The sequence below is a fragment of the Agelaius phoeniceus genome, chromosome 1, assembly GCF_051311805.1.
Source record: "Agelaius phoeniceus isolate bAgePho1 chromosome 1, bAgePho1.hap1, whole genome shotgun sequence".
NCBI lineage: Eukaryota > Metazoa > Chordata > Aves > Passeriformes > Icteridae > Agelaius > Agelaius phoeniceus.
The window spans coordinates 50807924-50833186 of record NC_135265.1 but is presented as its reverse complement, the minus strand read 5'-3'; the positions used below and the strand labels follow the sequence as shown (position 1 = coordinate 50833186).

Below are 25263 nucleotides of genomic sequence, written 5' to 3'. Positions count from 1 at the left end.
GGTCATCTGAACTTGGAGCTGGTTTTAATATTGCTCATTGTGCTATAAAGTGCATCACCCTTGCATAAATGCTGCCTAGAACAAAGGAGGTTTAGGCTGCCCATTTCTTTGACTGGAACAGAAAATTGAGTGTGTTCTTGAAGAACAAATCCCATTAAATGCAACCTTTGATGGGAATTAAAATACTTTAAAGTGTTACTAGACATACCTTGATTGACCAGGCCTCATTCCATTCTTCTCACAACATTTTATGAAATGAGTATTGGCGTTCATATGCTACAAGCACAATGCTGCCATCCTCACAGCTCTCACTATTGGTAATCTATATTTTCTAATCTTGATCATGAAAAGAACTTCTGTAGTCATTTTACCCTTTATGCAAACTGTGATTTTGTTCAGTGTTTCTTCTCGCAGGAAAGGAGCCAGGCTTTGTGTTGCTAATGTTTCTCTCTTGAGGGAAATGGTTACAGTTGAACTCTGGGTTAAAAAAAAAACCTGAGCAGTGCTAGAAGAGAGGGGTGTCATCATTTTGTACTCTTGCTATTTCTGTTCTAAAAGAGCTAAAGATTGCTATTAGGGGAAATAGAAGCATCTTGCTGCTCAAAGTTGCTTTTGGAAATTTAGAAGAACGGAACTAGTGATGCCTCTTAATTTTTTCTTTTCCTAAGATGCTGTTTTGTTTTTGTAAACCCCTTCTTGCAGAAAGTTCAGGGCTAATAAGATTTCTTTAGCAGGATGTGTGTGCTATGATGACAAAGAGGCAACCTGAACTCCTTTCTTAGTTGGAAGGCCAGAAATCACCTGCTCTGAGCTGCCTTTCAAAGCCCTTGGCCGGTTAAAGCAGTGCTTTGTGTACTGTGCATCCTTCAGACCAGGAGCTGTGCTCTACCTGAGGAGGGAGAAAAGCAGGCTTATACTTTTGGACTGTTCTTTTCCTCATGAACTCTTAGTTCTTACTTGGGCCACCACCAAGGTGGAGGGCATGTGGCAGCTGCCTGCTGTACATGGAGTGTGAAAGCAGAAGAGATGAACTCAGCTTGGATCCCCCTCAGTGCAGCAGATAACTGGTCACCATGGACAGGATTTCATGGACTCAGTGTGACAATAATGCCACGCTGTGCCTGCCCTCCCACTCCAACTGGTTTGACCAGAGCATTGTGTTCTACTTCACAAAAGGCTGCAGAGTTCACATCCACTAGCAAGTAAGAAATAAATGTGGTAGCCCTGTACAATCTAACTGCAAGTGTAAATGTTTCTGGATGAAAACTATGCATTTCTCTTCTGCATCTCTTAACTTTTTAACACAGATGTAGTTACTGTTGTATTTATCATTCAGTTTGGTGCTTCAGAGAAGCCACAGTGAGGGCACCTTGTACCACAGCTTTGTCTTGAAAGTAGTGTTTGTCACAGAAATCACAGCTACTCTGGCATTTGCAGGAATTTCTGGGCTGCAGCCATTACTCCAGAGAACTTGGATGTAGCTGCATCCAAGGGAAGCTGAGAAACTGCAAGACCACCCCTGTCTCACTTAGGCACTGCAGCACCCATCACCTGACTGCCATCTACACTGTTTCCATCTTCACACTGATCTTAAACCTGACCCAGAGTAACAGAAGGAGACAAATATGGAGCTGCCTTTGCACAGAAGTTACAGGTTAAATTCACATTGCTTTCTCAAGGGGCTGACACAAAATTCCAACTCAATGCCAGTAAAAATGAAGAAGTTCAAGTATCCTTTATTCAAGGTTGAAAAATGTACCACACCACATTATTGCAAAAGTTCCTAGGTACAAAACACTTTGCAGCTGGTGAGAAGGCAATAAAAAGTTGTTTTCTTTAAAATCGTTACTATAAATTACTGTTACAGTACTTTGCAAATACAGAATTTCAAATTGCATCATTTGTATTTTTCTAAAATTGCCCACAGTACTAGAAATTCCTGAAGATAAGGCAGCTGTTTGTTTAAAAGAAGAGGTAGCTGGTGTCAAGGGATTTCCATTTCTCTTTCAATGCCCACATACTTAAGGGCATCAGCTTGGCTATATCTGAAATTAAAAAAAAAAAAAAAAAAAAAAAAATCACAAAAAGCCAGTATCATGGAACATTTCAGCTTCATTATTCTGACAGAATGGCACCACAGCCTGGAATACTCTTATCCTTAGATTTCCCATTATCTCCTCACCAGCTGGGGTGTTTCCTCCTTGTGTGAATTTGCAGGTGCATAATGCTGCTGACCCACAAGAAACTACTTTCAGAGGTGTTTGATCAAGAGGAGACAAATCACTAAAATTCCATACTTTTTCACCTTGGTTCTCACAGTCCTGAAGTTCATTTTCAGTACTGGAAAGCAACTACATTTCTCCAGGTTGACCTACACAGTATTGCCAGTGGACAGCTTACTTTTTGCCAAGTAAGATGATTGTAGGGGACAGTAAGGACACATTCTTATCAAGCATTCGTCTGTAGGAATTCTGAAATTTCATTCTCTGAAATTCTTGCCTATTTCTGAATGATGGGGGAGTTAACTTGTACTGCTACCAAGGTAACCCAACCAGAGAAAGTCTGTCCCCATTTGTCACTACACTTTGCTCTATGAGAACTGCTTTTCCAAGTTTGCAGGCTCTTAACCAGCTGCATTGCTCAAATCAGTCTTGCTATGGCATCTGGCTTAACAAAAGCAGTGTGGGGAGTGCTGCTTCTCAGCTGCTGAGACCTGAGGCTGCAGGGGCCAGGCAGGCACAGGAATTAACTCTGAGCTGCACAGATACTGGAAGCTAATCCCACCTGAAATCCATCTACCCACCTGTAGTCAAAGAACAGTTCTTCACCAGTCTGAATGGCTCTTTTAGCAAATATTCCTATTCTGTGATCACCATTAACCATCATAACTGTTTTAAAAGAAATTAGCTATGTTAGTACAAATACTGATAAAATGCATGTTAAAGAAATATCTCACAGTATTTCATACATTGATGAAAAGCAAGTAAATGTGAAACTTACCTTTTGCATAGCAGTTGGGATTTACTGAATGGTTTGCAAATCTAATTTTGTTGCCCTTGCGTGTTGCATCAACCACAAAATCTAGGGGGCAGAAAAAAACAACAAACCCCACAAATGTTGGGTGGGTCACCTACAAACACATTTTTGAGTTTATTACCTAGTGTGCTTGGATCTTAGCAGCTGGAGAAGATAACTGCACATCTTCCCCATGGAAGAGCTGGCCCACCACCCTACAACAGCTGAACTCTGCTGTTCCACACGGTGCTTTTCCTTTACCTCCTGCCACAGTGGCACCACCTGAGCTGCTCACTGAAGCTTCTCTACCTTTGTTCCACAAGGACAAGCTCCATAAATATGCTAAGTCAACACTGACATAAAGCAGCAGGTTTTTTTCCCCATTTCAACTATTTTCCAGTATTTTATGCTTGACACAGTGCAGTCTGTATTTTTCAAGTGGCAGTAGTTACATCATACCACTGTGGCTTTTTTCCCCCAACACAATTATCATCATAAATTACTGATTATTTAATTCAGTAAAATTACTTCAGACAACACTTTTTACATTCTTTAGTCTACTTAATGTCTATATATAATTTTACTCTGTGAAATTATTATATATATTCTACTCCTCTTGTACAATAGGCTCATCACTACATCTAGCTGACTAGCATTTAGAGGAAAAAATCCCAAAGACTAGCTATCAGCAGGATGAATCCACACACTGATAGAGAAAGATGTGTGGAAATAAGTTCTCATTGTTACCTGCTGTCTGCAGAAGAACAGGGCTGAACAAAATGCTAAGCATACATACTTTACTTATGCTGCCAAGGGTTGCAACTGATGCATACATACCATTATTCAAGTTAAACAGAAAGCTGCACATGTATTTGTCGTACACTTTTCCTCTTCTGTCTGCCTCATCCTGAGAGATAATCTGAAAGAAAGACCACTTGTAAAAGAGAGAAGCACTCCTCCATTGTGTAACCACAGCAGCTTAATGTCAACCCCTCCCCAGCCTTCTGAAAGACAGGTGGGAGTTTTTTTATTCTCTGGGATTCAAAGTATTTCCAAACAAAGCGTTGTTTTCAGGAAGCATTTTGCACTTAGCAAACATCCATGCTTTGCTTTTAGCATACATAAACTCTTTCAGAGCAGGAGAAAAGCAAGAATTGCTTCTCCTCTCAAAATCAGGGCTGCATACTGGACTCGGGGTTTTATTGCTACAGAATACAGCTTAGCAAAAGCTCCTACTGACTTTCAGTACTATACTAAATAATTTGCCACCAAATTCCAAGCATGTCTGAACTGAAATTCCATCTGAGATAAAAAGGATATTCCAGCCTCTCCTTCTCACAAGAACCTGTTTCAAAATTTTTGTGACATTTCAATTGTGTAGCTCCTGGGGTCTGGGGAGTGACAGCAGTCACAGCCTGTGACACTGAGGCAGCCACATGGCTCTGTCTGAACGAGGTACCCGGTCACAGACAATGGCACCCATGCTCAGTCCCTGTCAGTGCATAACTTTACCAACTAAGCTCATATCCAGTGTTCTCCATCCTTACCTCACCACAGTATTCAGAGATGAATTCATTCTTCTGTACAGGATCTTTGATAAAAATTCCCCAGCCTGCCACATCTGAAGGTGCCAATAGTAAGTGCTGGGGAATAGAAAAACCAAGAAGTTTTGATATGCCCGGCTTAGATTTGAGTTCAGTTTTTTTTCCATTTTTTTTTTGTATCACTTAGTGGAATGTATATGTTGGGACTCCACGAGTGCAGACAAATCCAGAGTCTTCTAATGATCAACACACACTAGAGTTACAGCTTGTGCATCAGAAGATGTATGTAAAAGAAAAATGACCAAGTATTTGAAAACTACTAAAAATTTTAGTTTAACCACCCCAAGACATCTTGAAATGACGGGATTACATAAAAATTCATTTACTAAAGACTTCAACCTCAAAAGGTCTGCAGACAGGAGCCCACTACTCATTATAGCTCAGTAATCGACTATTTTGTGAGAAAACATGCCAGAGTAGAAATAAACTTTGGCTTATTGATTTATTTGCCAGAACTGAATGGGCTTTCAAGACTTTAGTAGACTGTATACAAGTTTATACCTTTGAATCAACAACTGAAAAAAGAAATAGCTTCTAGACTCTGGGATAAACTTCTTTATGCTGATCTGGGGAAAGACTGCTGAGCTCTTTAAAACAGCAGCCTATTTGCAATTAAGAAGCAAAGCCTGAACAGGGAAAAAGAGATATTCTGCTGCTCTCCTGCACAGAACACACTAATTGGTACATGACAAAATGCAGATAGACTTAACAGCAGCACACGAGCAAGCTAACAAGTGACAACTCCTTTCCTTGCTGTTTGGTTTGTTGTTGTTTTTTTTCTTTTCCAGTTTGACAGTATGAAGGCAAAGAAATTCCATTCTCTGGCTTGAAAATATAAGAACACCTCTAGACCCAGGCAACAGGCCTGCAGTTGTATAACTCTGGACGTACTTTTTTGGATCCTCTCTGAATGCTGCAGTTCTTGCAAGAAACATTTTTGCTGTCCCAGTGGTCAGCTGCTCCACAGGTCAGGCAGAGGTCAGGGTCACACTCACGGACAGCCAGGTAACAGGGGCACTGCTTGGTGTTGCACTGTGCTTTACAACGACACCCAGGAAAACGATTTTGGCCTACAAAGGAATGTGTGGAAAAGAAAAACAGCAAATATGAAAATATACAGTGTAAAATTAAGACTGCGCAGATTATAGTGTATCAGAATATTGGTAACACAGCCACTGATATCTGCATTCAGGAGTACTGCAAATTCTTCCCTTCCCTGATTTTAATAACTCTTCCTTAATTTTAGGTCTGAAGGCTGCTTCTGACTTCATGCAATGGCCAATTACAAGGGCCAAATTGAACTGAACATGCTCACACTGTTGGACACAATTTGCTGCTCCTGGAACTGCCTGCAGCACAGACAGACTGGTAGGACAGAGCTCGTGGTGGACAGTGAGAGAAGTTTATGGATAACTTTTAAATGTTTTACTTACATTCTGAGCTGCACTGACAAAACTTCTCACAGAAGTTTTGAGCAATTACACATGGGCATGAGCTATCACAAGGCTGACGTGGGTGATCACATGGCTGATAGTTGTAAACGTGATTCGATGACCCATCTGAATAAAAATAGCAACATTTTGTAAAGTTGAAAGTTGCAGACAAACAACATACAGTTCCCCTCACTCTAAAGCAGAAATTCCCTTTTAGTCATTTAACTAAGAAAGCCCAAACATAAACAAAAAACCCAAACCCACAACAAGTGGGGTTGAAAACCCAAAAGACACAAAACCAGAACTGCAACATTAGTGAGGTGTTTTACACCATTAGATCCCTTCCTAGTGCACCTCATTCTGCCACTGCTCAGCTGCTTTGAGTATTCAGAGCTGAAAGCTGTTTATGTGGAAAACTGAGAAATGAAACAACAATGGTATCATTTCCTGTCTGAACATGTTTTGGAATAGCACTGATATTATTCAGCAAAGTAAATTTGCTTAAATACTGAAAGCAATTTTTAATGTGGAACAACAGTCAACTTTCAAACAGGTAACACTGGTAATGTAATTCCATTATTATCATTATTATTATTACTATACCACTGTGCTTTCCCAAGTCAATTTTCCAGTACAGACAATGCTGAAGTCTTCTAGGCAAGAAAGGAACTACCAGGGACAAGTCTAGAGCTTTACCTATACAGAAGCTAGGAGAATTTGATGCTAGATAAATTATTTTTTCTATTAATACTCTTGAGCTTGTTTTGGGTTTGCATGAATTTGTAAATTTATAAAAATGCTCAAGCTAGCAATCAGCAACAAAAAATGAGAGAGACAAACAGATCAATTATTTATGTTGCTACAAGTCCCAACTATTCTTAACAACTTTTCAGAGAACTATTTCTAAATTAAACTGGCTTACAAAAAAAAAACAAAAAAAAGGCACTTTTTACTGCAGCTCTTATCCTTAATACCATTTTTATCTGTGCTTCAATGAAGCCATACTGGAAAGACAGCAAACTCAGCCTCCTTTCCTTTTTATGTAATTATACAGAGCTCTTCCAGCTATGTAAACCAGAGAGTACCCTTTGTCCCTACAATACATGTAAGCAAGAGTTTACATTTTTAATTTTCATTCCCCTAAAATCTCTAGCTCCCCACGGAACATACATAATGGCCTTACATTAAAAAAAACAAATAACCAGCCCCCCCCACAAACAACTAAAACAAAAAAAAGCAATAGTAGAATCTTAAAAGTTCAGGACATAAATTGAATGGAAAGATGCTAACCCTTTTTCAGCTGTATCTTTCTGCAATGAGCAGCCCACAACCTGCAAAAACACAAAACAAACAAGAAGGTTGACAGGAACTCCTCCTGCAGTGGGCTGGGAAAGGCAGCTGAATCTTGCTTAAGATGGGAAAGTTTCTGGAGACATGAACACCTGCTAACTGCACACGAGTGAGAGGGGCTGCAGCAGAACCACCCTGTCCCAGTCTAGGGCTGGCCAAGGCCAGAGCTCTGCAGGCTGCTCCCCCCGCTCCCCACACCATTCCTCCAGTCCCAGCATTGCACAGAGGAGCTGTCCCCACCCAGCCCCACCTAGAGATGCTTAAACTCAGATGCCCTTGAAGGAAGCCCTGCCAAGAGCAGCTGCTGGAGCTGCTTCTGGCAGGCAGGAGCAGCAGTGAGGGAAGGGAATGAAGGTGCAGATCTGGAGGGTCATGCCTGAACAGGGGCACAGAAATGGGGCAGCTGTTTGCTGCACAGGACTTGGCCCCAGCACCACTCTGGTTGTCCCCTACAGACCACAGCCAGGTCCTGCCCTTCACCAGAGGAGCTCCAAGTACCTGACAGGAGACAGTGCCTGCCTGCCACAGCCACACTGATGGGACCTCAGTATTCCTTCTGGCTGGACATGTTTCCCCAGTTGTCCTGGCTGGTGGTGCTGCACTGAGCCTTTCCCCTTCTGCCTCACAGCCCACACTCCTCTCTCTTATGTCCTTACAGTTTTCCTTCAGTGTCCCTTTCTCAGGCAGCTCAGCCAAGCACACCCTTTGCCAGAAGTGGTGTTCTTGTTGTGTGGTCGATTTTATTGTTTGTGTTTGTTGCTTTGCTGTGTTTTTTTAAGAGTAACGTGCTTTTTGGTTAGCATTCACTATATTTGAAAGTTCTTGCATGTTACATTTACCCCTTTATTTTGTATCCATTTCAGATTACAAGCTCTTCGGCCAGGGAATGTCAGCTATTCCATAAACGGTGTGTCAGAAACAATCAAGCAAAAACACCTGTCTGGACCTTTAGTACCAAAAGGAAAACCAGACTTTTAATTTCAGTAGCTTTAAAATTAAAGGAGAAATCAGTTGTTTTATTTTTCCTTCAATTCTATGCATTTTAATTACTACTTGTATATAGTAAACACACATAACAAAAAAATTAGATTAAGAATTTTCAAAGTTTATACTTCTTGGACTTCCTTAGTATATCATGTAACAACATGAAGACAATATGGGAGAAGCCTCATTCCCTGGCCAAGTAATACATTGCCAGCTGCGTCAAGCAACCTCACTTTCTCTGCAGATTTACCGAGCTGCCCAAAACACTCATGAGCACAGGTACTAAAAGATCCCCAGCACAGAACACCTACAAAAGCTATTCTGCCTTTCAGTGAATGCAACACTCCTCAGAAGTCTGCACTCTGAAAAAATATCTCCCACTGTAACTACTAAAATAGGACTTTTTAGCTGCTACTTCTTTCATAAAAGCATAGCAGCTTTTACTTCAACTAAATGGTGTGCAGTGCCCTCCAACAGCTTCAGATAAATAAGATTCTCTATAAAATTGCCCTTCTAAAGCATTACTATGAGATTTAACTCAATAACCAATTTTCTTACAAGCACTGAAGGAACCCATACAAGTTAGAAACTCACAAAGGCAGACTTGTCCAAGTAACTAAGGCTGAGAGGAAAGAAGAAGCCCAGAATTACAGAGTACTGTAATAAATAGATGAGATTCCTATTAAGAGTGATTCATGCTAGAAGAAAAGGCTACCAACATATATTTATGAATTATGAGACATTGACTCTGCAAGAGGACACTTCCCATATGCCTGAAAGGAGTGCAATTTTGACTTAAATTACTCTTATGCACACCAAACGACTTTCTTTCTTGTCTACCTGGTATTTGGAAAACATAACACGCCATATTTTTGAACCAGTCTTTCACAGAAACTTGTCTGTCACTCCAAGATAATAAGAACCTACCAGCACAGCAAACTCTTAAAAGCATTCTGTGGCCAGACTTGTTAAAATACTCTTTCATTAGCAATTAGCAGCTTCACATTTTCTCCTAAGGTAAGCACTCTCCTAATACTTTAGAAGCACACAAATGTGCATACACATCAAGAAAGCATTAATAGTAACAAGGCAAAGCAGAAGGAAAACTATAGGTGGCAGTCACAATGGGAAAGGCATCCATGTGCTCTGCCCGTCTTTCTTTTGGAGAAACTTTTGTCACAGGAGGGAGAGGGGGGCTGGAGACACAGTGGCAGCAGGAACTGTGGGCAATGACAAGACAACAGGGAGCAGGCTGCCAACACTGACCAACAGGAGTTTTCACTGGCACAATCCAAGAGTATTCACTGCCTTGGAACTTCCAAAAAACTGCCACAAAGCGCTCAAGTTCCGCCGGTTAGTGCACAAAGCTGGAGCCTGAGCAAGCACTACACTAAAGGCAGAGTCATTTTTGTATCTGCTCTATATAAATCTGCCATCTCAAACAGAAGCAAAAGGCAAGACCTGGTCCCATGCAGCAGGAAGCAAAGGCAAGGAAAAGACAAAGTTGAGAAAGCACTCACAACTTGAAGCTTCATTACAAAAAGCCAACTGGAAACTGCATAGCAAGTTTCCAAACAAGCCAGTGGATTTGTATGTCTGGTTGCTGACATCTGCAGGAGAGCCAGCTTAGAAAACAAGTGTTTCCAGAAGCATCATGACAGCAGCTGTCAAAGATATCATTCTTCTCTCCTGACAACCTACCAGACCTCTAAACTTTTGCCAGTGGGTCTGGGCAGCAGCAGTGTCAGCCAAGACAGCACTAAGAGCACCCTTTGGAAGAAGCTGCTCCAGGATTTCTTGCTTTGCACAGAAATACTCTGCTATCAGAAAGAGCACTAAAAATTCAAAATACATGCCAATTATGTCAAATATGTAGTTGAGTCTTTGCAGTGTTTGATTTTCTGGCATCACTCAAAGACTTCAGTCTCCCAGATCATCTTACCCACAGCCTCCCCACCACTCCAAGACTCAGCCTTCCAACCAGGTAGCACATCAGAGTATCTGTACCAATGCCTCAGCTGCACCTTTTGCCTGATAACAGTGAGACTTTAAATCCCTACAAAAAGGCATCCTGAACTCTTGGCAGAACTACAAAAGATATTCAAACACATACAGTGAACAGCAGTCCAGCAGAAGGAGGAGGAAAATGAGAAATTGGGGGGAAAAATAAATTATTTTCAAATAAAATTACTAAGTGGCCTCTGAGTAGGGGATGAGGGAGAAGAGGAAAACCAAAATAATAAAGAAGCAGCTTTAAAATCAGTACCAAAATAGAGGAAGGAATGCTGATTAGTTAAAGCAAATTCAACTCAGCTCCCAGCAATGGAAGAAAAATATACACATGAAAGAATGAACAGTACCGAAGTACACTCTCCCTCCAGCATACACCCATGCTTTTCAGAATTCTTTCTTCATTCAGGTTTTTTACTGGCTTCTATGCAAAGTACTCACTTCTCATCAAGGCAGAGTTTTCTCAAAGTAACAGGTAAATCTGATACACAGGCCAGGCTCTGACACTTACTGGTTCTCCAAAAAGCAACTATATTAGAAGTCTTCTCCCACTGATCACCTTATTACAGCTATCTCAACAAAAATGTCACAGGAAGGAGAGAGACAAGACATTTCATTATCCAAGAGGGATGCAGTCTTGCCAGCTAGTTGCTCAGTATGCTCATAGGGCACCAAGATGATATGGGAAATAGGCAAAGTTGTGCAAGACAAGACTTTATCTGCCCTCAAATTGGTTACAAGAGGCCAGCAAAAGCAGCTTTTTGCTGCTGCTTTTCTCTCTGGTGTTGCTGTTTTAGCTCAAAGCCACATGCACACATGGACAACCTGCAGACAGGTAAGAGCCCTGCAAGGGAAAAGGGAAAAGGGAAAAGGGAAAAGGGAAAAGGGAAAAGGGAAAAGGGAAAAGGGAAAAGGGAAAAGGGAAAAGGGAAAAGGGAAAAGCCTTACTGGCTCTAGGACTGGATTTACTCTAAGAGTGAGTAAACTCAACTAAAAGAAAGGTAAGAAACAGAGAAAGTTTTCCAGATGGTTGTCCCAATTGCTGATTGTGGGAGAACTTCAACAGCAGGATGTAGGCAGGCTAAACTGCTTTCCTTTTTAAAAAGGCTACTGCCATAGAAGAATGGAGACAGCTTGATTGCCACATATTCTGAGACATTATATTTGTAAAATTATCTCCTTCCTTAAATATGAGTTTAAAGAATTAAAGGGCATTTCAAAACTAAATTGCTACCAATAAAGTTTTCAAATCGGCAACTAATAAAAAAGCAAATAAAGTCAAGAAACCCCATGCAATGGAGAGTGCTTTCATTTACTTGGGAAAAAAAAAAACTCCTAAACTAAAAAAAGTCTGAGAACTCTTCCAAAACAATGTCAGCCTGGTAATCATACAATCCATTTCAGCTGCAAAAATACATTTGAACCTTTTAGCTGTTCTTTTAAGTAGATGTAGTGGCACCATTTTTATAGCAATTTGTGTGAATCTGACAGCAAGCTAATTCTCAGCTACATATTCCAAACTTGCACCATGGCTAATAACCTAAATTTAAACAGCCAAGCCCACCAAATGCCCAAACACTTGAAAACTGTGCCAAGAGCATTAAAATCAATAGCTTTTGCTGAGAACAAAATCTTTTCCAGATGCTCACTCAATCTTTTCCCAGCTCACGTTGCCTGCCTCTATGCTACTACAAAGCAGAAATATTCTACTCCACGTCAACAGGATCTTTGAACCAGTTCAGGAATTTCACTAGGCCTGGAAATAATAAATAGACAAGCTAAGACAGCAGCAAGAAGAATTGATGGGAGAAGAACTGGAAGGACAAACTTGTGGGAAAATAAAGCAAGTTAAAGGGAGAAATAGGAAATTACATGGGAAAAAGTGTACTTATTGCTTGCTAAAGAAATGTTTTTGCTAATTTTCAGTCAGCTTTTATTGCTCCTATGTTCTTATCTCTCAGAATAAAAATAATCAATGCAGAGCTGCATTCTCCAAACCTCAGAATTCTAAAAGAAAAATGCATTTCACTGACAGACAGCAGCCACAAAGTTTTGCAATTTCAACAGAAATTGTGTCAAAAAATCGTTTGTTCTTCATTGCAGCTTCACTTCAAATAACAACCTGTTAACCTAGTTCTTTAGTTGGTGTTCTAGGTGCTAATGAAACTGGGGTGCCACAAAGGAAGTCTCTCCTAGAGAAAAAGAAGGCAATCCTACTAGCTTGCTATCTGAAGCTTGCTAGAACACATTTCATCATTAAAAAAAACATCAGTTTTAATTTTAAAATATCATATAATCATTACTCAATCCTATTGAAACACTCCTGAATTTAATGTTTATTGTTGTAAAAAATAATCATTCTACACTATCTTAAATGTTGCAACAAGCTGCATAGGTGATTTCTAATCTAAATGGAGTTTTGACAACTTGCATCAATACACCTACAAGAACCTGGCTGTTAAAGAACTTAAAAAGAAAGGAAAGGGAAAGAGAAGAGGAAGGTTATAGTTGCCAGTGCAGTAAAATTTTGTCTAAAACTAAAACATCATTTTGTTTTATTGCTGCAACTTTTGGTTTTGGAAGCAAAAGAAGAGTTGCACAACTTTTCTTTCAATATACTTTCTGTTCTGATCCCCTGTATCTCCAATTTATTGTTATGCTAAGGGTATTTAGTAACAGATTTACCTGTGTTTCCTTTTCTTCTTTCTGGGAGGAGTATCAACATCTTCAGCAGGGACTGGTGCAATAATACTAGATTCCTTTACTCTAAACTCATACACCTAACAAGAGATACCATAACACATCCACGATAAATCTCTCACTAGTACAAAGTTGCTCATATTCTAAGTTAGTATGATTTCCTCCAACCAACAACTTACAGATTATATCCAGTCATAGTCTCTTTTCAATACATTTAAAGTTGATTATTTTTGTCATTTAAGAATTGATACTCTAATTTAAACCTCCTGTAAATTTAATTTTAAAACAGTTTTAAAACTAACTTCTATGTATTTGTGGTATGAATTCTGGACCATAGCATTCTTGGGAAAACCAAGAAAATTAATTATTTTCCCTTTTAGTAATCAATACTAGTATTTGTATACTTTAGCTTTAAAAGTAAATCACTTTGACCCTTAGCAAGTATCTTCCCTGCTTACCTGTCTGCACGTTTTGGTCCCAATCAGTCTGGCAATTGCACAGAAGTTGTCATAGTAGGTGCCAATAAGAACTCTAAACATTGAAGCTTCTGCACCACTCCATTCCACGTTCTCTGGAGGCTCAATATTCGGTTTCATCTTTATTGGTGTTTGACACCTAGAATTTGCTTCTGTAACAAATAATTGAGAGCAAGGCTATGTATCAAAATTTACTTTGCCCTTCACATTATGATTAACTGCAGTTAAAAAATATCCCAGGTTTTTTGTTGTTTCCCAAGTGCCAGAAAAAACAAACATTTTCACATGCCTCTTACAGAAGCTAACAGCAGCTACTCAAATTAATGGCCTACACGTAAATTGAGACAATGCAGACATTCTCTTACAGTTTGACTAAACTCATTGTTCCAGATTGCAAGTCAAGATGTATTCTATCACCATCTGTATGGCAGTTGTCTTTTGTCAAGTGGGCAGTTTGCCTTATCTCTCTCTCTCAGTGATCATAATCATCCCTCCTTCAGGAGGGGACATCTGCTGATAACAGGCTATTGAATGTCACTGCATGGCTGATAAGAACTATAGCATCCCATTGGGAGATGCTCCTCCCAGAGGGAGGAGCCAAGCATTCCTACCTGGATATAATCTGGAGATTCTGGAACACCAGCACAGCTTCTCCACTGGATTTCCCAGAGGAACAGCAGCTGACTCTTCTTCCACTGGATCTTCAGAGGAAAACTACACCCCTTCTACAGGATCACTGCTCCAACAGAACCACACCTGACACTCCAGGAGCACTGCAGCCACAATTCCAATTGGACTGCTACCAACACCCTGACCAACAGGGTGTCAGGTAGTGTTTCTGACTCTATCAGTGTTGTTTTGGTTTTACTGCATTGTTTATTTTATTCTTTTATTTTCTTCCCTATTAAAGAAGTGTTATTTCCTGCTCCCATAATTTTTGTTGCCTGAGAGCCTCTTAATTTAAAATTTATAGCAATTTGGAGGAGGGGGGGTTCATTTTCTCCATTTCAGGGGAGGCTCCTGCCTTCCTTAGCAGGCACCTGTCTTTCCAAGCCAAGACACTCATATTATTATTATTCTGTCTTTTCACTCAGTTCCATACATTCCAAACACACATTTTCTAGGATTGCACAGCTTGACGTGTTTTGGCTTTGTTATTTTTGTAGCATTGGTTTTTTTGTAGTTTTGGTTCTGTTCACCCTCCAAGCACCGCAGCTCATTGAAGGAAGCAGCACTGACCATCCTTACCAGAGGAACTGGATGTTTCATCTTTCTTTTCTTCCTCCTCCTTGTCGTTGTTCTCCCCGCCGGTTTCGGTGCCGGCCTCGCGGTCGCTGTCGGTGTCCTTGGACTCCAGGACGTTGATGGTGGGCGTGCTGGGCCTGCTGGTGTTGTTGGGCAGCCGGCCCCGCCGCCGCCCGCCGGGGCGCTTTGGCGGCGTCTTGATGCGCTCCGCCGTCAGGGCAGCCGCAAACTCCTTCGCACCCTCCTGGACACAAAACAGCACAGTTTACAGCACAGAAATCCAGAAGTGGTTCCACTTGTGGGTCAGCACCTTCTGCTTGCATCCTGAGGAACTTCCCACTGTTCTACAAAATAATCACGTGCACCAAAGTTCCAGTTAAAGGCACACCAACCATGAACACAAGTACTTTTGATGCTACCATGAAAAACATCTACACTTACAAAGTACTCATGTCAATATTTCGGTTCCCCTTTTAATTTGGCTGCCAAGAGAAAAATAATTCAGCAGTAAATTGCTATTTTCCCAGATGACAGAAATAAATAAGAATTTCCCCACAGAAAACACCCATAAAAATACGAGAACTCTTCTTGCACATAGCACTTAGACAATATGTGTTCTACATTTTTTAAAATACAAGCATTGGTAACTTGTTTTCTAGTGAAAAGGGGAATGATATAGTGTAGCAAGTTTTCAGACAGGGAAAATTGCATAGTTTCTCATAGTAAAACATTTAGGGGCATTATGAGAGAGATTTGAAATTATATTACTAAAGATTTCACTTTATTAATTTCCATCCTATTACTTCTTAAGAGCAGAAGTCCCAGATGGACTCAGCCTTTGGCAAACTAAAAAAAAAACTTTATAAGTAAGTTTTAGTTGTGATATAATTTACAAGAGCAAAGTCTGCAGTTCCTTGAGGAGATTGGACAGAATAGCAGCAACACCATTATTAGGGGATAGTAATATTTCTTCCCTACAAATATCTCAGGCTACATCTACAAGTATTCCTACTTAAGATGATTGAAAGTTACTTTTTCTCTTGCAGCAGCTGAAGGTAACATACTTGACTGCAAATGGCCCACAAGCAGATGCACTATCCTAGGTCCAGCATGCCCTTAGTTTAAGTATCCCCCTATACTGCAGCCAGCACTAACACTCAGCAAATTGTGACATATAAAATTATCTTACCAGATGCTGATAACAGTGAGGTCCACAAGGCTTATTATCTAATGCTGTTTCTGTATTCTTTCGCTTATAAGTATTGGGAGTTGCATGGAATGCTGTTGAATCAAAACATCACATTTTTTAGTTTTCATATAAAATACATTAAATATGTAACCTCAAACTCTACCCAAAACACAAGGTTACCAAGACTTTACTAAAACCAGAATAAAATACTAATAAAGGGAATAAACAAATAAATAAATCATAAAAGAAACCCCATGTAGTGACATATGACTTACCACTTAAATACACAAAGACAGCACATAGGTAAGTTTCACATATCATGGAATGGTTTGGGTTGGAAGGGACCTTAAAAATCAACTCCTCTCTGCCATGGGCAGGGACACCTTCCACTAGACCAGGCTGACTAAACCCCATCTAGCCTAGCCTTGAACATTGTCAGGGATGAGGCAGCCACAGCTTCTCTGGGCAACCAGTTCCAGTGTCTCACTTCCCTCATGGTGAAGAATGTCTTCCTTACACCAAATGTAAATCTATCCTCTTCCACTTAAAAGCCATTCTGCCCTTTTACATCAACAAAGGCAGTCATCACATTTGCTTCATATATCAAGGAAGATTTGGTGTATCACCCTTTCCAACAAAAGAACAGGTTTTACTTTGTTGTCATGTTAAACAGAATTATTCAGGGCTTCTCCTATTAACGATCATCACTTCAACGTGTAAAATTCAGTTGTTAAATTTCTATCTTGTCAAAAAATCCGACCTCATGCACGCTTTGCAAAGGTAATAGGATTCACTTTACATTTTCATCAGTGAGAAGGACACATAAGCATTTTTGCTCTATTAGTTTACCAGCACTCCAGCTAAGCTGGCAGGATATAAGAAATCAGTTCCTGTATCCCAGCTGCAGGGTAAAAACAAGTAAGCATTGCACAGTCACTGGATAAGTGAGCCAAGTCTGCACCTTGCAGAGAAGTGTCTGCTCCTGTACCTGAGGGACTCTGTACAGCTCTGAAAAAGCTGCAGAACAGTGACTCAAAAAGGAGCAGAGCTGGGTATGTTACACATGCAACATGAGCACCTTGGTAACAGGAGGGCAGAGTTTCCTACCTACTGTCTTTGCCAGAGCCAGCTCTCCTCACAGGCAACCCCTGTCTCCCAGCAGGGTGTTCTCAGGGAGACTGACTTCTCACAGCTTTCTGGAAGTCTCAGCAACTACTCTGTACCCCTTACAGAGCTTTTCTGAAGCCTGGAAAACCTGCCATTAGACTCTCACCAAAACTCATACATTCATCCACATTATTTTAGGAGCTTTTTGAGATACTATCATTATTGTCTTTTAAAAAACAACTTGTCTGTGCTCAAGGAAAAAAATACTTTGTTTTTTAGAGACAGAGGGAGAGAGAGAGATAGATATCAATAAATACCTTTTCCCTCTAAATGTGTAAACAGTGGCATACAGAACTGCAAGGAACAGAAATGAAGAATGGACTGAAATTTAAAAAAGAAGAACAGTGCTAGCTGTCTGTTTGCTAATGCTCCACAAAGGCCCAGAAAAGATGCTCAACTTAAAATGTGCAATTTCCAAACTATGCAGAAGCACTTATGCTGCAGTTTTAGAGCAGCTGTAGTTGGGTAACTGTAACTTACAGTAAAGGTTATAAGAATTCAGTGAATAAAAAGCGCAAATATGTTCAAAATTAAAGAAGAAATCCCTCCCCTCCTCCCCATGTTAATCTAAAAGGGCTGTTCCACACCACCACTTCACACATCTCCTTCATTAAGCCATTTGCTATTCATTTTATTTCCAGATGAGGCTCAAGGCTTCTCTCTCTGTGCCCACTAAGCCTTAAAGACTCAAATTTTAAATGCACTTCCATCCCTGTTAAAGCATGTGGGCAGAGCTCATGTCTTCCCAGACAAGGCTATCAAAAGCAAACTTCATTTCAGTGGTCTGGTGTGCAGCAGCAAACACCTGCTTTGGCAGCAGTTGGGAGGGTGACCAGTTCCATCTTGGAACTTTGCAAACACTTCATGTTTCCCTCCCATAAAGGGGGGTGAGTTGAAAAATCAAATAATAATTTCTATAATATTGTGCCTGTATTAATGATAGCAGCAGGTGGGAACCCCACAGGAAAGAAGTGCACTCTTTCAAGGCTTTCTTAAAATGGTACAAATAAAATAAAAGTAACAATAAGTAAATATTGCATCCCATTCTCCAGACAAATATGTTATATTTTATAAATCTGGAAACACAAAAAAGCTTTAATTTGCTATATATGGGCATATAGATATGGGAAAATTATTTACAAGCAAGTATAGGAATGTAATTTATGTATATTGTTGCCATTAGTGCTCTTTCTTCCCCCAGATTAGTTAAAAGCTTTCATTGCTATGCCACTTCTCATGTTTCACATATTCTTCAAGTGTTCATGTATTCGGTAGGTAAAATATGTTACACTTTGTTACAGTAACAAGAAACCATGCAATTTAATGCCAAGTTATTTCACTTTTTTTCCATCTTTTAAGAAACAATGAGATGATGGGAGCCATTTACCCAAAAGTGAAGGGGAAAACTCCCATGTTTTTCAACACTGCATCTTTAAATTTGCACAGTATACCATTTCATTCAAGATTTTTTTCCACTTAACTGTTTTACCTTCTCTTCATACCACAAGGAAAATAATTTTTCAGCAATGCAAAAGAACACTTAGACATTTGCAAGCCATGATCTATACCCGACTGCTGCAATGTACAGAAATCAAAGCTATTCTTCTTACATGTCACTTGCAGATGCAATCATTTCTCTCACAAATTAATTTGTGCAAGGTCCTAAAATGAGTGTTTTTTTAAAAAGTGTTTTCCTTCAGAAAATGAAGAAATGCTTAACTTGTAATAGAATGAAACAAACCAACCTTTATTTTTATTTTTTATTTTTAAACTGATGAGACCTCAAAAATAGACTACATATGATACTTAAAATTAGAATCATATATTTGTTCAACTATTTTAAAAACACCCAAAATGGTACAGTAAAGACAACTACAGTCAAAATCTACCACCTCTATTGTGAGGTATTTTTTTGGGAGGGTTGTTATAAAAAATGACCCAGAACAAGAATAAAACTATTTGTATCGCTGTATTATGATTTTTTAAAATATCAGTAGTAATCTTTTTCAAATGAAAAATCACAGAAAACTTTGTAGAATTTCCTAATACCTAAAGTCTGTATTTCTTTAATGATTTCCTTAAGAGAAATCATTCTAAAATGGTGTCTCTGAGCACGTTTTCTGTCTTTGAGATTTATTATCTGCCTCATCCCCAATAGGCTCAACTCTCATTTTCAATAATGTGAAAGTACACAGGCAACAGTTTAGCCTGAAATGTACATTTGCTTCATAGTCAAGCTATTTGGGAAATTCTCCCTACCTGATATTTTTCCTTCTTCTAAATTCTTTGTTAGTCCAGACATTTAGGCATAATTCCTTGCTGTCAGCAAATGAAGTCCACAAGTACACAAGTTTTTTCAGTTATGTCATCACCTGCACATAAAGGGATTGCCAGGTCGTCAAGGGGACTTGACACGTTAAAAATCTAATGATAACTTTTCCTATATTTAACTCAAATGCTCTAGAACAAAGATTGGAAACTCCACAAAATAACTAATTGTTAACTAATCTTAATAAAAATGGAATTTAAGAGGGGGAAATATAAAAAGCAAAAACAGACTTAATAGAATTCCTGTTGTTTTTTTTTAGTTCTCTGTTCCTTCTCCAGAGATTTACACCTTTCAAAGTACCAATGTGATCACTGTAGCCCACCACATTACGAAAGTAATTCATCAAAAATGTCATCTGCAGAAGCCAGGACATCATCCCACAGCACTTGGCAAGTGCATGAAACAGAACATAGAGGCAACTGTAGAAATGTAATAAAAGTTAAATTGTTGCAGAGACACTGAAAATTGCTACTACAGCCTTCCAATAACCAAAGCATTCTTTTTAATTTTTTTTTTTTTGATGAGTTACTTATTCCAAGCTATGAGCTGGGTGAATTTTGACCAACAGTCTAAAGATTTCACAGAAAACAAAGAGGCCAAACAACTGACTCTCTCCGTTTTTAACAAAAAAATTCCGTGCTCTAGACAGACACGCAGACAGACAGACACGCAGACAGAAAACAATCCTCTTTCCTTGGTGTAACTACAAACAAAAGGAAAAGGAAGCAATGCATCCAAAGCAGCAGGCAGTCATTGTTGCAGTGGAATTTGGGTATGTTTTCAGGGAGTGGCAACTAAAGCATCAGTTGATGACATTCAGGGTCCAGCGTTGAGCCCACACAGCGAAGGTCAGAGATCTCTTTGCAGTGATTATGTATCAAACACATCATCATCAGTGACAACTGCTAAATTATCATCAGTGACAACTAATGAGCTGCACAGACTGTCACAAAGAGCACTGTCATAGCCACTCATTGCACCCTCCACCTGACACAAAGTCCTAAATGCTACCACACTGAAAGTGCTACGCATCCCTCTTTCTGTCATGGCCCTGAAATCCTGAAGGGATGATTTAAAGTTTGGGCACTTTTAAGCATGAGGGACAGTTTAAATAAAGCCTTGGACATACACTGCTTTGGAAAGAACTGCAGCTTGCTTAAGGGACATATCAAAAGTCACCAGCAACAAGAACTTAGGCAATCTTTTAGTATAAGCACTTTGTCTTCTATCTCAAGATTATGAACACAGAGAAAGAAGGCACAGAGCTTCTGGCTTAAAGGATGCTGCTGGTATGAGAGCTGAGGTCCTTCAAGCAGTGACATGGCTCTGGACATTCTCACCCAAGAACATGAGAAAAAGTCCAAGACTGTGAACCCATTCTTCACAGCACTTTTATAAAAAAAGTCTCTCAGAATTGGTGTCTGAAAACTGTGGTCTGGTAATGTAGAAGGTACCCAACAGGTAGTCACTTTTCAGTTGTCCTTCTATCAATCTGCAAAAAGGACCATGAAAGGCAAATCTACATAGACTAACGAAATAGAGTAGTGAAATATATGTGTGTTTTTGAGGAGCAACCATCTCGACTGACAAACTAAAAATTTATAAAATCATTGAGAAAAATGCCTAAAATCACTGCAGCAGAAACATCTCAAGTCTTCAGAGGTGCTGCTAGAGTAAGCCTGTCCTCACTATGTCCAGACAATGCTTTTGGTTGACTTAATCAAAATTGGCATTCAATATCTCTGCTAGATACTATTGAGAGTGTCAAGAACTCCTAAAACCCCTGCCAGACAAATGGATTGCCAACAATCAGCATACAGCTTCATTTACCTGTCCTACAGACTACACACAGCACTTCCTGGAATGAGTGTCCAGGCAACTAAGACACCACAAGCCCTACAGCTTTGCAGAACACACTGTGTTGAAGCTGGCTGGTCAAGGCAGCAGCTTACTCCAGAAACTTAGTGTTCTTGAATATTATGCAGAAGTAACAGCTTCCTTTTATTTTTTATTTTGCATTTTCTAGCAAGGCCTGCCAACAGAATATAAGGAGAAAGTGAAACTAACAGACCTAACTCCAAAATGCTCAAGTACTAAAGGAACCAGGAACATGAAAAGCTTCCCCCCTCCCCACCATCTGAGAACAACTCCAATTCCTCCTCAAACTGAAAGGCAACCAAGGGATATGAAAAAGCAGCAGCACTGTGCAAAGCCTTCAGTGTGGAGTACAAACACAGGCAGATTGCATGTGTGCTGGATGGGGAGCTGCTGACAAAGCACAAGGATTCCCAAATGAACATGCATGAGCACTCACAGTGGAACATGCAAATGAACAGCTAAGTCAAAAGCAAAAATTAATTTGGTATATCACAGTATACGGCTACAAGTTGAAACCACTTCATATTTGGCTGTTAGTTTTCCCTTTACATTTAACTCTCTGTCCAGAATAATTGTCTCAAGTAGCACTTCAGAATCTCTTCACACTTTGCAAGTGAAAGCCAACATCACTGCTAAGTTCTTGTCAGCTTGTTGGCCCAAAAAGACGGGGCAACATGAAAGCAGTTATGGAGAATAGACATCACAATTTCTAAAACTCAACTCTGAAACAATTCTTCAAATAACCAAGTACAACTAATGTGGCTAGAAAGTAACATAGCAGAACAACAAAGAAAACTGCTCATGAGTGCTCATTCTCCCCAGTGGAAAATGAAGCAAGTCTGATAAATAACCAGGATTTTTTTATAGAAAAATACATCCCATTCTCCATGCACAAACTGAGAAAGTGTAACACAAACAATAGTAGAAAACAAAGTCGTTTTCTTGCAGACTATATAAAAAGAGAAGTGATGTTACAGATTTGGTCCAAGTCAGGAATTCTATACAAAGTCCTAAATGCAGAAAGGATAACAAACTACCCACACAGGCACATTCAGTTTTCTGAGGTAAATTTCCACTGCAAAATAATGTCAACATGTACGAGCTGTTTTCATAAACTTTAGGGATGTTCCTGGTTTTATTTTTCTTCTCTTTTCCTTCCTTCTGCATTGGATCCTATGGTACTTCTAAGTCTCCTGACTTACAAAAAAAAAAAGTAAGACATTTAGGAGCACACTTTAATGGTACTTACGATGTAAGAAGCAATCATATTTAAAACAGCGCCTACAGAAGAGTGTGTGAAAGGAGTGCAGGCTTTGCTCCCTCTGAACAGATTTAGCATTTGGTCCATCTATGTTCGGTGTGCACTCAGGAGGAAGAGCTCCAGGAAGCTGCTGCTCAGTGAGTTCTTTGTATCTTTACAGCAAAATAATAGAAATAATTTATTGAATATAATTTTTTTAAATGAAAGTGGTTTTTATTCCAGTACTACTCTGCATTTTGAATGACAACTTTAAAAAATCCCTAAGAAATATGTGTCAGCTAAAAAGGCCAATCTGTTAGTGAAATGACAAATTATTAATTCCATACTCATTAATACAAATTGACTAGGAAATAATGCATTTGTTTTCAAGACCATCACAACCCTGTACATAGTATCATTAAAAAGGAGTAGTATCATCATCATAGTATCATCCAAAATGGAGATAAGATTTTTTTTTAGCAGTAGCTTTTATTTTGCAACCTCAAAAAATAACAGATTATTAGAGATATATAAGCACCCACTTTTCAATATTTTAAAGGGAAGGCTAATAAACACTTCTGTATTGTTTGACCTGGGGGAAAGAGCCAAGTCCCTTTCAGTGTCACTTGCAGAAGTTACACAAATGCCACAGAACTAGCTGCAAGGGGAACCATTCCTAATCAACCAATATTTACTGAAGGATTTATTTTATAGAGGAATCTTTGTTTCATAAAGCAACACAGCAATATACTGTAAGAAATACATTCTTACTTCTCTTTCAATTCTTCTGCTGTACCCTTGTCTGGAAACATTGAGGAAATGGCTTCAAATATCTTGTCAGAAGGAAATCTCCGAGGTGGGTGAGTTTCTTTCTCTGTCAAGGAAGCAAAAACATTTGGAAAACAAAAAAAAATATTTCTGCTTCTTTGCTACCTCAAGAAGGTGTTCAGAGAAAGGAGGTGTTCACCAAAATTCTAATGTAAAAAAGAAGTAAAGATTTTTATTTACAAATCACTTACAATTTTAACTGTGTTAAGTGATCTTTCCTGATGAGAAAAATCTACTAGTAAAATTTGGAGAAACCATTATTTCACCAGCAGATGGAGATGGAAATTCAGAACTCTGCCTGCTTTAGAATAATGATACATCATTTTCTGAGGAGTACCAAATCATTTATTAGACAGATACCTGACTGATTTTGGGTGTATTTGACTGTCTCAGTATGCCAATGAACAAAAACTGGCAAAAGTGCCTTTCATGGTGTTCTCAATAGAAAGCTTGAACTAAATGACAAAGGAAATTATGAAAATTATGCTACTTTAGACCTTAAAACTATCACATAGGAAGATGGGTTTGAACAAACTTATTGAGTGGTTAAACAAAATGTTTTGGGTTTCATTTCTAAAGTCTGCAGATAGACGTACCTATCCTGTTACCTTCCCGATCTTTTTGCTTGTCATCTCTTTCATCAGGATTGTCATCTCCATCATCATCATCTTCATCATCACTATATTGACCAAGGGCATTGACCAACTCAACAAATATTTCATCATTGATAAATCCACATTCTGAAATCCAGCAAAAGTGGGAATAAACAAAAAAACACAAGGTGTATATCAGGTTTTTTTAATCCTCCCTACATTTTAATTAAACTAAGGCAAAGGCTGTCATTTATGAAAAGCAATTTCATAGTTTTCCCCTCTTAAATAGCAGTGTATAAACCAAGACCAGTTAAAAAAAGCTCATTATTCATTTCTTAGACTAACAACAGGGAATGAAAGAAGAAAAATTACCACAATTTTTTTTCCCAACTCCATGTACATATATAAAGCTCTCTTCCTTGTAAGATAAAAAAATACTACCAGCTATATTATTTAAGAGATTTTATGCCAGAATCCCAGTTCCAACATGGTTAGGGTCAAGCCAGTCTGGAAATGCATGCTAACAGTCTATAAACTAATCCTTAGCCAGCTAAGGAATCTCCAGAGAGATTTTTGGTTGATTGTTCCTTAGCATCTACTTCCCACAATAGACCCCCCCCGGCTGAGTGATAAAAAATGAATACATTTATACACAAAAAATTAAAGAGAAAACTGAATTTTATATAAATATATTTATATTTATTATATATAAATAGATAATAAATCTATTTATTAGATTATATTCTGCATATATCTATTTATTAGATTATATTCTGTTTTGACATTCAGATTGCAAAACAGATTAAACAATAAGGCATTTCTGCACAAAGGAAAAATCATAGTTAGTGTTGACAAGAGACTATTTTTACAAAAAAAAAAAAAAAAACAAAAAGAAAAAAACCAACAAACATGATGAACTGTGTGGGAACTGTAGTGCTTATTACCATCCTTTTGAACCTGGACTGGGTTTGCATGTCAAAATAACTTGACAGAAAATAAAGACTTTTATTACTATGAAGACAATGAAAATACCACTCGGATGTTTTAAATAGACTCTTTATATACAGACACAGGTTAGTATAAATTATCTCCCAAAAGTGCAATTACAGAGCTAGTTTAGAATTCTGACTCTTACATGGGAATGCCTCTGGATTACAGATTCCCACAGTATTTACATTTAATTACAGTCACACAATAGTTTTTATTGGGAGACTTCTTTTAG

The 25263-nt window shown here is 38.9% G+C and overlaps 1 protein-coding gene across 8 annotated transcripts in view; it reads right to left on the bottom strand.

Moving 5' to 3' along the window:
• Positions 1-1710: 1710 nt before the first annotated feature.
• Positions 1711-25263, bottom strand: part of EZH2 (enhancer of zeste 2 polycomb repressive complex 2 subunit) — a 51661-nt gene continuing 28108 nt past the window's right edge. For all 8 annotated transcript variants that reach the window (XM_077178827.1, XM_077178824.1, XM_077178845.1 and 5 more), the window contains exons 6-20: positions 24045-24188; positions 23392-23494; positions 22630-22793; positions 16007-16098; positions 14821-15061; positions 13555-13724; positions 13082-13176; positions 7343-7383; positions 6053-6178; positions 5511-5689; positions 4563-4658; positions 3853-3934; positions 3001-3081; positions 2804-2888; positions 1711-2045 (exon numbers count right to left, since the gene is read on the bottom strand). In XM_077178827.1, the coding sequence (XP_077034942.1) occupies positions 1985-2045; positions 2804-2888; positions 3001-3081; positions 3853-3934; positions 4563-4658; positions 5511-5689; positions 6053-6178; positions 7343-7383; positions 13082-13176; positions 13555-13724; positions 14821-15061; positions 16007-16098; positions 22630-22793; positions 23392-23494; positions 24045-24188 (1760 nt within the window). In that variant the 3' untranslated portion in view covers positions 1711-1984. The remainder of the gene's footprint in view (positions 2046-2803; positions 2889-3000; positions 3082-3852; positions 3935-4562; positions 4659-5510; positions 5690-6052; positions 6179-7342; positions 7384-13081; positions 13177-13554; positions 13725-14820; positions 15062-16006; positions 16099-22629; positions 22794-23391; positions 23495-24044; positions 24189-25263) is intronic.